Genomic DNA, 16,105 nt, shown 5'->3' on the forward strand with positions numbered 1-16,105 from the left:
ACTACTAGAATTTGGTACCCAGGGAGGTTGTAATAAATATAAATAGCTTGAAAAGATGTTTAGTACCCACAATAGATATGATAGATACCTATCATAGTCAGGAATGTATTCCTAGGGAAAGTGGAGCTCTTAACCACTTAGGAAAGGACAGAGTGTGCTAGATGGAGGGAGAATATGTGTGGGAAGTGGAGAGGTGGATGAGTCGTGTATGAAGTTACTTGTTTAGTTGGGTGGAATGCAACAAAGTTCATTAACTTGACAATTCTAGAATTGCAGTGGTTTCTCTGTTCAACAGGCTATCCTAGGGAAACGAGATGAGTCTTCATAAATGACATCTGGGTAGAAAACGCTTTGAAGATTGTTGTGCCTACCTTTAATAACATTCACATCATTTATCCACTGGGCATATGGAAAATGGCTGTTTCTTTGGTAAAACTAAAGGCACTTCTGTGGTCACCTAGGGATTTAAATGCTCTTTCTCGTGAGGTTTGACTCTTTTTCTAAGAGCCCACGTAAATGGTGCTGCCAGTAGATGTACTTTATGCTTTGGGGATTAACTTCAACTGATGTATGAGTGGATTCAAGGTACTTATTTGAATGATACGGTCTGTGGTAACTGTGATAATGAATACCTTGGCTTCCCTTCCGGTTGGAATCCACAGATAAGACAATTAAAATCTCACTCCATTAATATGAGTTAACCACGTATTTCTAGAAAATGTGAAACTAGCCTAGTTTATTTTGCCCTCAGTACATGGGTAAGAGATTCAAAGGAAGAGAGTGGGGAATGCATTTTAAGAGGGTAATGGCAAGAACAAAATTTAATGCCTGGACACAGGTCACTTCCCTGAAGACTTGGATAATATATATTACTGGCTTATACAAATATCAGATTCCTTACTGGCTCTTTCTTTTTTTAAATAATCTCATCCTTTTAAAAGAAACAAGAGCTCAACTCCTTTCAGAAAACTTCTAATAATGTTTTGCTTCAGATAAATTAATATTAGAAAAGGTAATTTAATAGGGTACCCGAGAAAGGTAATTTCAATTTGACCATTATCAAAACCAAAACAAAATTTTAAGAGTTTTTTTTATGTTTTTTTGTCAACTATCTTTTCTATCTTGTAACCTCCTAGGGGTGGAGAAGGAAGTACTTTCCCATCCCGAAAAGAGAGATTATTTCCTGGTTCTCCCTGATTGTGAGGTTTATAAATAGAACTGCATTTGTAAGGAATACTTTATACTGTACTTGACATTGATCAAGTACTGTGTCAAATCTTGGCTTAGAGGTGAAGAAATTGAAGAGTTCCCAGAGAAAAATAATGATGGTAATTAAAGGCTTGGAAAATGAGATCCAGAACAAAAAATTTACAGGTAAAGTTGAGGAAATCTGATAATTCTTGGACACCTTTTATTTTCTATTTTCTTCATCCTTGAAGAATCTCAAGAATATAAAAAATGTTAATCAACAATCAAATGGTTATCAAAATTTAAGAGTGTACAAGCTCACAGAGATTTTTTAACCCATTCAAAGTAATGGAAGGACTCCTTCCCTCATTCTTTTCTATAATTAATTCACTTAGCAAACATTTATTTGAGTGCCTATCATGTGACAGGCAGTGTTCTAGACATAGACAGGAATCTCTGTCCTCTTGGAACTTACATTCCAGTACAGCAAGAAGGATAGTAAACACTAATAACACAACAAATATAATAAATAGATAAATCAGCCTGGCCATTGTGTCTCAGTGGTTGAGTGTCGACATATGAACCAGGAGATTGCAGTTGGATTCTGGTCGGGGCACATTCCCAGTGGGGGGGGGGGGCAGGAGGCAGCCGATCAATGATTCTCATCATTGATGTTTTTATCTCTCTTTTCCTCTCTCTGAAATCAATAAAAACATATTTAAAAAACTAAAACTAAAAATAGATAAATCATAGAGTATGTTAAGTGATAAAAATAGAGCAGGTTAAGGGAATGGGCAATCAGAAGACTGCAAATTTAAAAGAGGTGATCAGGATAGGCATCTTCAGGCTAAAGTGATGCAGCTAAAAGGTAGAATTCTGACTGGGCTGAGGAGAAAGTATGTTGACCATGGTGTGCATTTACCTTGTGATATGCAGTTTACAACCCTGTGCTAATGGTGGGTACTGGAGGAGTTGGTGCAGAGTTTGGGGAAAAACAATGAATTCGGCTTTGGCCATATTAAGTTCAAAATGCCAGAGGATAGAAATAAATGACCAACAGGTAGTAGGAAATGCAGGTCTGGAGCTGGGGAGATACATTTGAGATAGAGACGTCAATTTGGAATCACTGTAGTATCTCCGATGGCTGAAGCGGTGGGAATGAATAGGTGAGCTCGCCAAAGAAGAGCAGAGTGAAAAGAGTTCAAGGGGAGAACGTCAGTATTGAATATTTACATTTTAGGGAACAAAGACAAAGAAAAACCGTGAAAGGAGTGTGCATTTTATTCTGATTAGAGAGAGACCGAGACAAGATGGGCCTGCCTTGTTAGCAGCCTTAGATTCCTCCCCTTTCATTTCTCCCTAAAGTAAACTCATTCTCTCCATGACAAAACTCTCCTGCTGTGCTACACCGCTTCGGGCGTGAGTCCTTCTTAAAGAAGGCATTTAGATGGTAAGGAGAAGGGCGCTAACATTGGTGAGCACCCCCCTGAGTGAGCCACGTGTTTTGGGCTCCAAATACCCAGGGCGATTTCCTTTGCAACCCTCCTCGCTTACACACTCTTGCCTCCTCCCGTAGTGTCAGTCCGCAAAGGGCTGAAGATTAGGAAAAGCCAACACAAAACAAAGGACATAGCCTGAGGGAAAAACAACAAACCAACCAATCAACCGAAAATCCCCTGCGGGCGACAGAAACCCAGCACCAAACGCCTTTAACTGCAGCTTCCAGGCCCCCGCTCCTCAGCCCCACCCTCGCCTCTCCTCTCAGGCTGGGCAGCCTCCTCTCCACAGGCCCCGCCCCCTGCTAGCGCTCATTTGCTGGCGTCCTCCCTCTCGCTTCCCCATTGGTCCGCTGTTGCCTCTTCTTTTACGCCCCCTCCTCCCATCAGCCCCACCCCTCTCCCAGAGGCAGTGCGGGCAGTCTCCCAGGCACTCGCAGACCTTTCCCCGCGTGCTTTCCACTCGTTCCCGGCATTCCCGTTTCCGCTTTCCGAAGGCTCTTTGGTTTTCCCACCTCCGTGAGGCGTTTCTCGCCCAGTGGTCCAGTGACGTCATCTTTCTGCGCTGCGTGGACGACCGCCTTTGGAAGGGGGAACTGCTTCGCTGCCCTTCGCTGCTTTCCTCCGGCTGTCGCTCCTCCGGAATAATGGCGCTGTCACTGTGGAAGGGGCTGGTGGGCATCGGTCTCTTTGCCCTGGCACACGCGGCCTTCTCCGCTGCTCAGCGTAAGTGCCTGGGGGACGCGGACCGCTCGGGCGCGGGACCTCGGGGGCGGCGTGTGGGCGCACCACAGAGGGAGTGTCAGACCGAGGGTTCCAGGAAGGGTCACTAGGGACCTTAGAGTTTGGGGTAAATGCAGCCTCCCTCCTGTTTTCAATGGCGCGGGGCTCCCCGGAGGAAGACTGAAACAGCGTTAGAAGGGGGTGTCTGGGAGAGGGCTCAGAGCGTGATGGACGCACTGCAAGGTGAGCAGAGAGGGAGTCTATCTGGGAATCCAGGACAAGTGATGTCAGAGCCAGCGCGAGGCTGAGCAGGCAAAGTGTCAGATTGAGCACCTCGGATGCTCGTGGTCCTGTGACAACTAGGTGGACAGTATCTTGGGCACTCCTGGGCTGTCCAGGGTTGTCTAGGCAGTGACTGAGAAGTTAAGTGACCATTTGCCTCAGGGAGGGACTGTGGTACAGGGAAAGAGTAATGGACCCGCAGTCTGGAGGGCAGGTTCTTAAAATCTTGCTTTGCCGCTAAATCTGTGACCTTGGGTAAGTCATGTCACAGAGAGTGACTTATAAAGTTTAAGTGAGAAAAAAAGTAGAAGTACTTGATCGTACAGATAAAACTGTATCATCAAGAAGAAACTTGGATTCCGGCAGAGGATGCAGTACAATCTTAAGACAGCTGATCTGTTCTGACGCCTTCTCTTCTAGACCAAGGGTCAGCAAACTCTGGCATGTGGGTCAAATGCAGCCTCCCTCCTGTTTTCGTAGTGAGCTAAGAATGTTTTTACATTTTTAATTTGTTGGGGGAGAAAGCAAAAGAATATCATTTTATGATCCATGACAGTTATATAAAATCAAAGTTCCAATGTCCATCAGCGAAATTTTATTGGCACACAGCCACGCCCATTCATTTAGGTATTGTCTGGCTGCTTTCTAAGGGCAGAGTTGAGCTTGTAATAGAAACAGAATGGCCTGCAAAGCCTAAAATATTTATTATTTGGCCCTTTACAGGTAAAGTTGGCTGACCCCTGTCCTAGCCTATAGAGCTCACAAGGGCAGGGACAATGTGTATTTTATGTTCATTGCTGTAATCTCAGTGCCTAGCATAATTTTCCTCACAGGAAATGAATTCAAACTTGAACTTTATTCCTTTATTTGCTGGATTGCTCTCCTTATGTAGGAATAAAATAGAAAATGAAATGTGAATTCCTTCAAAGCTCCATTTTTTTAATGTTAAAACCTTTTGTTCTGTTTATTATATATAATTTAAGTAATCAAATTATTTTAACTACTGATTACATACATGTATTGTGACATTGTCTGAAGGAAATGCAACTTATTTTTTTTAAATAAATTTTTATTTAGAAGTTTTAGGTTTATAGAAAAGTTGCAAAGATACTACAGAGAGTGACTATATATACCCACCCCTTCACCCAGCTTCCACCATTGGTAACATCTTACATTACCGCGGTTTATTGTCACAACTAATAAGAAACTGACATTGGCATATTACTATTAACTGAAGTCTAGCTTTTATTTGGATTTCACCAGTTTTTCAATTAGTGTCTTCTTTCTGTTCTAGGAATCAATCCAAGGTATCACGTTACTTTTATTTGTCATGTTTCCCCAGTCTCCTGTTCTGTGCTCCAAGCTTTAATGACAGTAATAATAATAGCTAACATTACTAAGTGCTTACTAAGTGCCAGGAACTGAACTAAGCACTTTACTTGTATTATATAATTCAGTCCTACCCAAAAGACCTGTGAGGTAGCTATTATTGTTACTACCGACTTTGAGAGATGAAGAGATTGAGACACACAGCTAGGAAACTTGCACAAAAGTACAGAGATGAGAAGGGCCAAGGATTTAAAGATGAGGAGTTTGACTCTAGAGCCTATGTGCTACACGGCTTTATGAAATTCAGTCTCAGGGAACTGGTTGAAATTGCACCGTGCTTAGGTGCTAGAGGTACAGTGAATGATGCCCTGAGGGAGTTCAGTGGCAAGTGGAGAAACAAATAGATCAAGAAATAATCACAATAAAATTATATAAGTGCCATGCTAAAAATATGTAAAGATACGTGGTGGGGCAGACCAGCATGATTGTAATCACGTGGGAGCTTGTTAGAAAAGCCTACTCCAGGTCTCCTGAAACCAAATCTGCATTTCAGTCAGATCCCCAGGTGATTTGTATGCAGTGCCTTAGGGGAGGGTAGGATTCGGTGGAGTACTGCAGCAATTTCTACCGTAGCCTTCAGCTGTAAAATGTTAAGGTCCTAGAGCAAGGTCATTGAAGTTCAACCCCTTAGTTTTACAAATGAGGAAATGCCTGGTTAAAGGTATTAGAGTCAGATTGGACTTCAGGCAAAGAAGAAAGCTAGCTGGGATCCGAACAGACAATAGGAAGTTAGGCAAAACCTATTTTTGGTATTGGTTTGATTTTTCTTTTACATTTGTCCTTATGATAAACCCTGTAAGAAAAAAAACTCTGGAAATGTCTCTAAACAAATTCTCTTTTAAGAGTCAATATACATTTACACTGAACAATTTAGCTTTTTTAGTTCACAATACATTATTAAATAGGGATTGTGCAAAGTTCATCTAGAATTAGGATTTTGTGTTTTTATGTTTCCAGTGAGATGAAATGCCTTGTGGCATTTGTTACTGTTGTGGGACCTCTTTATAATGTTCATGTTGGAAAGAGACTAATATTTACCTTTGAAGCTAATTGTGTCATGTCAGATGGTGGCAGCAGGCAGCATCCTGTGGTGCCATGGCATGCTCATCTTTGCTATAATGAACTTTGTCCTGGCAGAGAGCCTATCACATATGTCATTTAATCTTCACATTATTCACATTTTGCTGTTGCAGAAACTTAGTGAGTGAAAAGATAGGCACTGTATTCCTTTGAGTCTAAGACACTTTTGACCTCCCACATCTCCATCTTAACACTCTGAAATTGAGGTAAATGTTACATGAGACTGTCTTGCGTTAAATGAGATAACATCGGTTACAGTAAGTTGAAGAGCTGGTTTTATGATCCAAGCTTATCAGCTTCCAAATCCTGATTCTTTTCCTTCATACCTTGCTACTTCCTGAGACTAAGGCAGAAGCAGAATTATAATTTAATCACAGAGGCAGAAATTGATGTCCTGGAATTTTTCCTATTCCACCACTGTCACAGCTTATTCTCTCAGGAAAAACGTTTCCATACCAACTCGATGTGATGGTGGTGCTACTTCAGAGTGGATATTTTTTGTAGGCTTATTAATTTCAAAATAATTGTGATTTCTTTGACCAGTTAGTGAGTGAAAGAAATGATTCGTTTCAGAGGATTCTGGTTTTCCTGTAGTAATGAAAGAAATTATGTATAGGTGTTTCTTTCTCATACTTGCTTACCTTTTACTCTTACCTCGTTTTATAAAGTGAAAACACAGGTCATGATGGGAATAAAATACTTCAAGTTCAGGCTGATTGCCTTAGAAGATAGAGGTTTTTGAGGAATCCAGGATTAGCATTACTTTGTGTAGCATCTAAGTCAGCTGCTTCTTTGGTATATTGATTTGCTTATATTTTAAGGAAGAAAAATTAGCTACAATTTCCTTAATGGTATGCTTCTGGTTTATAGATCGTTCTTATATGCGATTAACAGAAAAGGAAGATGATTCACTGCCAATAGATGTAAGTTGGTCATTTATATTCTATTAACATATATTCTTAAAATTAACCATATGCTTTATAATATTTTTACTGTTTTTTATTCTCTTAAAATTTTTCAGACATGAAATTACATCTGTTCTCTATTTTTTGTCACTCTGCTTGGTTTCTAGAACTATACTTTAAATAGTCTTTCTTGAAGTTGCTCTTCCCTAGTTTGAGATGCACTTAAAAAGTTGATTGATTGACTTCATTTTTTTATCCTCACCTGAGGATATGTTTATATTGATTTTAGAGGGCAGGGGAGAGAGACAGACAGACAGAGATGGATGTGAGAGAGAAACATTGGTCAGTTGCCTCCCGTAAGCACCCTGATGGGGGATCAAACTTGCAACCCAGGTATGTGTCCTGACTGGGAATCGAACCCGCAACCTTCTGGTGTACAGGACGAGGCTCCAACCAACTGAGCCACCCCGGCCAGGGCTTTGACTTCATTTTTTGAAATTTTTCTTTTTATAAAAAGTTTAAGAACAAGCAAAACTAATAAAATATTATTTAGGAACATATACATAGGAGGTAAAATTAAAGAAAAACAAAGAAATGTTCTTTTAAGCTAAAATAATATGTGAGCTTCACACACAATTTTTATCTTTATTGGATTTTTAAATTACAAAATAGTAAGTTCTTTGTAACAGAATCAAACACTAAGTGTGAAAAGTAAAACAGACCCCTTCCGAAAAAACCTGACTCTATTGCTCAACAATTCTACTTCAATTCTGAACAATTTGTAGTGTACCAGTAGTTCAGTTTTCTTCCTATGCATAAACAACATTATCTTTATGTCTGTATAGTTTTAGCTAATCAAAACACAGAAGCTTTCTTTAAAAAAGTTATTATGCGCGTGTGTGTTTGTGTATAGTTTTATAATTAGATTTTTATCACTTAACATATTTTCATGACTACTTATAGATTTACCACATTCTTGTTAATAGTGCCTATGATTGCATTGTATGAAAAAGGTCATGGTACACTGGTGGTGGGAATGTAAACTGGTATAACATATGACATTAGGTTTAATTTAGAAAGAATAATAGCTTGTGGCTAATTTTGCCTCTAGTTGTCTATGATTAAGGATATGGTAGATGTAGCTATTAATTCATACTACCATCACTTGTGCTTTGTGGTAGATGCACACACATTCATTTATATCTATTTAAAATAACTTTCTTCTGCTTATGAATTGGAAAATTTTTTAAATAGAGAAAAATCACAATCAGGAAAATAAAATATGCCTGTAATCTCATGTTGGTTAATATCAAGCATGCAAGTTTTTGCTTGCACAATTTCTTTGGAAAGCAGCTTAGTATTACCTAATCAAGTTGAATGTGCATACACTCTACACCAGTGATTCTACTCCCATACACCAGGAGATATACACCAAAGGATATCCATTGACATTATAAAAGCAACACACAGGAAACAGCCCACATAACCATCAAAAATGGAATGGATAAATTTATAGTGTTTTCATGTAATGGAATGGACTACAGCTATATACTACAACAGGGATGAATTTCACCCACAAGTTTTCAAAATATGGAAAAGTAAGCAATATATGTTTTAGAGGTACACACATAGCTGGTAAAATTATAAAGAAAAGCAAAGAACAGATTAATACACAATTTGGGACAGTAGTTAACTTTGAGAGAGGGTGAAGGATATGATTGCAGAGGGATGTATGGGACTTGAAAGGTACTGGTAATGTTCTGTTTCTTAAGCTGGGTGGTGGGTAAGAGGTGTTCTTTTTATATTCTATATTTAACAAGAATACATTAAAAAATTCTTAATTGCTCTTAGAAGCAAATAGTAGTTGATAACTGAGTTTTGAATGGCTCAGTACCTGTTTTTGCTATTTGAGCAAAACCCACAAGTATTTTTATAGCCAATCTGCAGAATTTATAGATTTTATTGTGTTTAAGTCCAAATCCTTTAAACTGAGAATTGACTCTTTGATAGGATCTGGGAGAAATACCTGTTAGAGGCTAAAAAGAGATGGAGAAAAAATTGTAAATTTTTATAATAAGATTTATATTTATTTAGTAATCTTTAATCTTTATACTCACAGATAGTTCTTCAGACACTTCTGGCCTTTGCAGTTACCTGTTATGGTATAGTTCATATTGCAGGGGATTTTAAAGAGATGGATGCTACTTCAGAACTAAAAAATAAGTAAGTTTTTCACTTTTCATAGGCATTTAATTTCTTAGGTGTTTTGTTTCATTTACATAAATGCATGTGTTCTGGTATTTAAAAGTCGGCTTTTACATTTTGGTTATACAATCTGAGTAATGAAATAAAAATATTGAGGCACTGTTTGATATGATAGGAAAAATGGAAGTTGAATGACAGGTTATTGACATTAAAATCAGATGATATATTATGATTGTTTAAAATTACTTATTGGATGGTTGGGTGGACAAGTAGACAGAAATAGATATATAGGAAGCTATTCTCTCAGAAACGTTTTCCTTCCCTCCCTCCCTCTCCTTTTTTCTCTTTGCTTCCCTCTCCTTCCTACCTTCTTCTTTCCTTTTTTCCTTTTTCCTCTTTTTGTCCTCTGTCCCAGCTTAGTCTTTGGAAGAATAAGGGATTTCTTGTTTCCTCTATCACTTGAACCTAGTCTGTGACATAAACTCTGTTCTCAGGCCCTTTTCTATCCCTGGATTAAAGTATATTTGTTATTCTGCTTCCTTTTTTTCTTCTGTATTACTTCTAAGCTATTTTCATGTGCTTTGCTTGGTTTTCTTTTCAATATTTCTTTTTTTTAAAAAAAAAAAAGATTTTTAAATTGATTTTTAGAGAGAGAGGGAGGAAGGGGGAAAAAGAGAGAGAAACATCAATGTGAGAGGGAAACGTTGATCAGCTGCCTCCTGCACAACCCCGCCCACAACCTGGGCATGTGCCCTGACCAGAAATTGAACCAGCAACCTTTCAGTGCGTGGGATAATGCCCAGCCAATTGAGCCACACTGGCCAGGGCAATATTTCTTACCTTTATAAAATCATCCTTTAGCTTTGTTCTTTTCCATCTCTGTGCTTTACCCACTTTCTTGATTCTGGAAAATTTAACCCTTTATAATATCCTTTTAGGAGGATTCACAATAAACATTTATGTGTTAAAGGAAACTCACCTTCTTTTTACTTTACATTTTAAATAGTCACATCTCAGGCTTCCTATTTTATGTGGGGATATGTTTGGATTTTTAGGTAGGCTGACTTTGAGATTTGAGTTTTTATCAAAAGAAGAATCCCCTCCCGCCCAGGAAAATAATGTTTAGAAACAAACCAACAGTAAAAGCCATACACTTAGGTGTTTGTGAACCTTTTTTAGACCACATATCTCTCACTGGAGAAGAAGAAATGATACACTACTGTCATCATCCACTTGGGTTCTTACAAAGTTTACTAAGAATCACAGGCAAAGGGCCAGGAAAGAAAGAAGTAAAACAGAATGGTAGCAAAATATTGAGTTTATTAGGTGGTAGTAAAATGTATGAGTTTGGACAGCAGCAGGTACAGAAGGACCAAAGAAATTTTAGGAATTTTTTCGTTATACTTGAAAGATTCTCAGAAAACAGACCTTTCAAATGATCATAGGGCTTGGATAGTGAGGGCCAAATGAGAATAATCAAAGGTACAATCTCTGTACTGATTTTTTAAAAAGACTATTTGGGATGGGCTTATGTTAGATCTACAGAGGTGGTTAAAGTTGAGCAATTGCCTGTGTTATTATTAGGCACACTGGAAGGACTGGATGTATAAGAAAATTCTAAGGCTATATGTTGCTTTTCCAGGTTTCTTATTTTCCTTATACAGGAAAAAAATGAGATATAGGATATAGTATGATTACCATTTATGGTCTGATTTCATGGATTTAATCTTAGCTTAAAATATAACCCATAGCAAATTCATCAGAAGCCTGCTTATTTTCAAATAGGCTTTTATAAGGGTTTGTCTAAAATTGATGCATTTTTTTTCTTTTAAGGACATTTGACACATTAAGGAATCACCCATCATTTTATGTATTTAATCATCGTGGTAGAGTACTGTTCCGGCCTTCGGATACAACAAATTCTTCAAACCAAGATGCATTGTCTTCTAACACATCGTTGAAGTTACGAAAACTTGAGTCACTGCGTCGTTAAGATTTTTACAGATCATAACAGTATAGGACACAGAGTTGGAATATTGGGGTTTGGAGTATAAAACACTCCCCTATCAGTATTTATATTGATCTTTTAGACCTAACTAAAAAGTCTGTGGCTCTTGTTTGTACACTGTAATCAAATTATTATTTTTTTTGGAGAATTTCAAGATTTATTTATTTTTTTTAATTGAATTTATTGGGGTGACATTGGTTAATAAAATTATGTGAGTTTCAGGTGTACACTTTTATAATGCATCATCTGTATATTGTATTGTGTGTTCACCACCCCAAGTCAAGTCTCCTTCCATCACCATTTATCCCCCCATACCCTCTTCTACCTCTCCCACTCCACTCACCCTCTAATAATCACCATACTGTTGTCTGTGTCTATGAGGGTTTTTTTTCCTTAATCCCTTCACCTTTTCACCCAGCCTCCCAACCCTCCTCCCCTCTGACAGCTGTCACTCTGTATCTATGAGTCTGTTTCTATTGTGTTAGTTTATTTTGTTCATTAAATTCTGCATTTAAATGAAATCATATGGTACTTATCTTTCTCTGACTGGCTTATTTCACTTAGCATAATGTTCTCCAGCTCCATCCATGCTGTCACAAAAGGCAAGATTTCCTCCTTTTTTTGGCCGAGTAGTAATCCACTGTGTAAATATCCCACAGCTTTTTTTTTCATCCACTCATCTACTGATGGACATTTGGGCTGTTTCCATATCTTGGCTACTGTAAATAGTGCTGCTATGAACATCAAATTATTGATGCAGTATAAATTGTTTGTGAAATGAGTCTTTGATCTTTCATAAAGAGAATTCTTTTTTTCATTTACAACAAATTGACATCTTTTGTAAGTCACTGATTTGAACACATTTCTTTGGAAAAATGTTTTTTTGAAATTATTTATTTTCTTAGATTTTTTTTTTGTTTTGCGCTACAGTTTTTAGGATCCTTTTGGAAAGAGTGTGACTACTGCATTTTGCAGCATGAATGATAGTAAAATGGTCTTCATTTTTAAACAGCAAATGGATTTCTCTAAAGAGATATAAAAAGGTGACATCATTTTTTCTTATGCCCCCTAAAAAGTGGCTCTGCTTCAGTACTTGCCAGTTTTTAATTTATCCATGACTTCTCACTCCACCTGACTCCCATGTACCATCTAACATCAGCTGTTTTGTCAAGGGTTCTGTGTGCAGTAAGCAATTTTTGTGTCAGAAATTCTTTTTCATAACAAATATATTTAACACACCCAACTTGCTGTAAAACTACTTGTGTTCTCTTCATTTAACTGTAAAATTTTCCCTAATTGGTTATGTAGTGTAAGAAGAGTTGAAGGTACGCCAAAAAGACCCTTAGTGATTTAATTACCCTGCCTGTGTAGAAGGATAGTAATCACTGAGGAAAACTGATTACTTGTCATTAGCCAGTTTAACTTATTCAAAGTCTATTATTTTATTGCATACTAAACTAGTGAATTAGTAAAAATAAACTCATTAAGGGTAGTTTTCAAAGGAATTTGGCCCAAAATGTTCTAAATATTTGGAACTAATATATATATATATTTTATTATTTTTTAATCCTCACCTGAGGATATTTTTTCCATTGCTTTTCAGAGAGACTGGAAGGGAAAGAGGGAGAAACATCAATGTGAGAGAGACACATTGATTCGTTTCCTCCTACATGTGCCCCGACCAGGCCAGGGATCAAGCCTGCAACCCAGGTATGTGCTCTTGGTTGGAGTCGAACCCTTCAGTCCATGGGCCAACACTCTAACCACTGAGCCAAACTGACCAGGGCCTAATATTTTTTTAAAAATTCAGGTCATTCAAGAAATTGTTTTGTAGCTACTGTCTTTTAGCAGGCTTAGAGTTTTCTATCATGGTATGTTGATGGATGAAGATACAGAGTAGGACTTTTTTAGAAATAATTTTAGTTTTAGGGAAATTTGGCTAGGTCTTTGATCTGCAGAAAGTTTAACATTTCTTTGTGGAGCACATTGCTTTTATTGAGTTCTACAGATATATAAACATTGCTAATGTTGAATTGCATAGATGTAAAGGGAATAACTATGCAGATTTGAAAAGGCAACGTGCTTTAGGCAAGAGTCATATGATGCCCTTACTTTGATGGCATTTTTTTCCATTAGAAATGAACCTCGGCTCTTCTGCCTGGTAACACACAGCCCCAAAGCAGGAGATTATCTTTTCATTGTTTTTCTGTTTTGTTTAGCTTTGTTTTGCCAACCTAGTCTTTCTGTGGAACACTGACTTGGTTCTGTAAGGAGAACAAAGTTAGAAAGCTTCTGATAACCTAAAATAATTTAGAAATGAGTTAAAAATGTGGTCAGGAGTTAAAAGTGGTGGTAATAAAATCAAAATAATGTGTGAGAAACCAGCTCCTTACCTCAGGCTTGAGTACTGTTTCCTCAGATATGACTGGATTCGCAAGAGCCTCATTTTCTTCCCCCCTGGGGCTGTCTTCCTTTCCTAATATGTTTCTTTAGCAACTTTATTAAGATATAATTCACATACCTTACAATTCACCCATTTAAACGGTACAATTCAGCGGTTTTAGAATATAGTCACAAGTTGTGCAACCATGACCACAGCCAATTTGAGAACATTGTCATCACCCCAAAAGAAACCCTGTACCTTTTAGCATTCATATCTCATTTTCTTCCAATGCCTCCCAGCCCCAAGCAACCACTAATCTACTTTCAATCCCTATGATTTGCCTATTCTGGTCATTTAATATAAATGAATTCATATAATATCTGGTCTTTCATGACTGGCTTCCCCAGTAGGGTTTTGTCTTATGTGGAGTGAGAATATCTCATCCTGAGAACTGTGACTGCTGTGAAAGGAAGTGGTTGGTGAAATCAGTAGATGTAAGGACAGAGGGTCAGATACCTAACAGCTTTCTCAGTCAATCTTATGCTGAATAGTTTTTCCTCATAACCAAATATTCATGATATACTAATAATATTTTGATTAGTCTCTAGAGTGGATATTGAAGTCTTTGCCTGCTCAGTCAGGAAAGTCCTGCTAAAAATGATGCCAAATAATTTGGCAAATTGACATAGTAGTTTTCAAGTGTGTCTCACTTGGCTAACAGCTTCTTTACATGCCTTGGGCCTGATGAACTCCCCAAATTTCTTTAATTTCCTCCAGTGAATGTCTGCTATCTTTTTCAAGTATGTACCATAGGACTGAAGGTGCATCATTACAATGCTAAATGTGTTAGGTCCAAATTTTATCTATAATACTGTGAAACAGTCCATGACTACATAGGGATAAGTCCCAAAAATGTGGTAATGTGAGCTTGTTCAGCCTGCAGGTGACTATATTTCAGTACCATTCAGAAGTTGGAACTATCGAAAACTCTATAGAATAAGGGAAGACTCACTTCTTAATAACCGGGGAACCAGCCAAATGCTATGGGCTAATGGCTCAGCTGCAGAAAATGTAGATCAGCGAAATGGAGACTATGATGCTTTGTAACTCCCTAGTGATCATTTCCTAAGCACTGTAGCTTCTTTTTCAGTGGCATGACAGCATCTTCTTGGTTGTATGTGGCCTGTTTCCATGATGTATTGAGTAGTGTTGTTTGTTGTGAGCATCAATGCCTGTAACACCAAGCAAAGCACATTCTTTTGAATATGTTTCCTCTTTTAATGGCCTGCCCTGTCTAATAAATAAATGATTGTCTTGCCTTCACCCTGTTTTGGGTAGTGGTTTTTTACTTTTTATCTCATTTTCTTCTGCTTCTCTGTCCCCAGAAAAAATTAAGAGCTAATTTTATGACTAATTTTTCCAGTGTGGTGCTTTTTTACTAAATTCAATAGATACTTTACTTTTGATTGTATACGTAGTCTTACTGCAATTTTATGGCTTTTTGGAATCAAAAATAGAATGTGTAATCTCATTTACATTTGTAAATTGTCAAACAACCTTTGGGATATAAGAATTTCGGTCCTTGGGTAGCAGTGTCTAAAGATTTCATCTTAAATTTGTTATATAGCCAAACTGCCTTTACAAAATGTCACTTTATACTTAATAGGAAATCATGATTAAAGCAGTAGGGGGCAAATCTAAAGTTTGATGAAAATCCAAAAGGAAGTTCTGGTTTGCAAAACTTGGCACTTATCTGCAAGTATTTTTAAAAATAGCACTACCAGTACAGTGGAACCTCGGTCCTTGAACTTAATTCATTCTGGAAGGCTGTTCAAGAAGCTATTTGTTTGAAAACTGAATCATTTTTTCCCATTAGAAATAACGTAAATTGAATTAATTCGTTCCAGGCCCCCAAATGATTCCCCGTTTTAACCTTTCTTATATGCAGTACATCTCTAATGTACTGTTTAATCTATAAACAAACGCTTCTTTTCTTAAATTTATGGACCCCCCCCCCCCCCAGTAGCCTTAAACAAATCACTGTCAGCACTCGGTCCAGGGGTGTCTTTTAGGAAGTCAGCATTGGGCATCTTGGCTTTTTCACATATGGCGGCCTCCAAAACCCTGTCACAGGCCAACTGCTTTTCGTTTATCCAAATCAACAACAGTTTTTCTACCTCTTCAATTGCCTGTGATCATTGTTTCTTTCGCACCCTTAGCAACATCAGCACTCTTGATGACCTCTTTATGTTTTAAAATTGTGCTAATCGTCCATTTCACCAGCAACAAAAGCAAAATAAAAACAAACCCCTAAAATATTCACAGCACAATTAACTGAGATGTTAGCAAGGCAAGGCTTAGCTGTAAACTGACTTTACTGGCCCATTCTCTCCTTGGTTTGTAGCCTGAGAGACGCTTTTTGTCATGCTGATGTATCAGCATGAAA

The 16,105-nt window shown here is 37.9% G+C and overlaps 1 protein-coding gene across 1 annotated transcript; it reads left to right on the plus strand.

Moving 5' to 3' along the window:
• The first annotated feature begins 3,179 nt into the window (after window positions 1-3,179).
• MMGT1 (membrane magnesium transporter 1) lies at window positions 3,180-14,982 on the plus strand. The gene is made up of 4 exons (XM_016216538.2): window positions 3,180-3,410; window positions 7,029-7,081; window positions 9,183-9,286; window positions 11,102-14,982. Exons 1-4 carry the CDS (start codon window positions 3,332-3,334, stop codon window positions 11,259-11,261), a joined length of 396 nt encoding a protein of 131 aa, XP_016072024.1. The 5' UTR covers window positions 3,180-3,331; the 3' UTR covers window positions 11,262-14,982.
• Window positions 14,983-16,105: the final 1,123 nt, after the last annotated feature.

Source organism: Miniopterus natalensis, chromosome X (assembly GCF_054644295.1).
Source record: "Miniopterus natalensis isolate mMinNat1 chromosome X, mMinNat1.hap1, whole genome shotgun sequence".
Taxonomy (NCBI): domain Eukaryota; kingdom Metazoa; phylum Chordata; class Mammalia; order Chiroptera; family Miniopteridae; genus Miniopterus; species Miniopterus natalensis.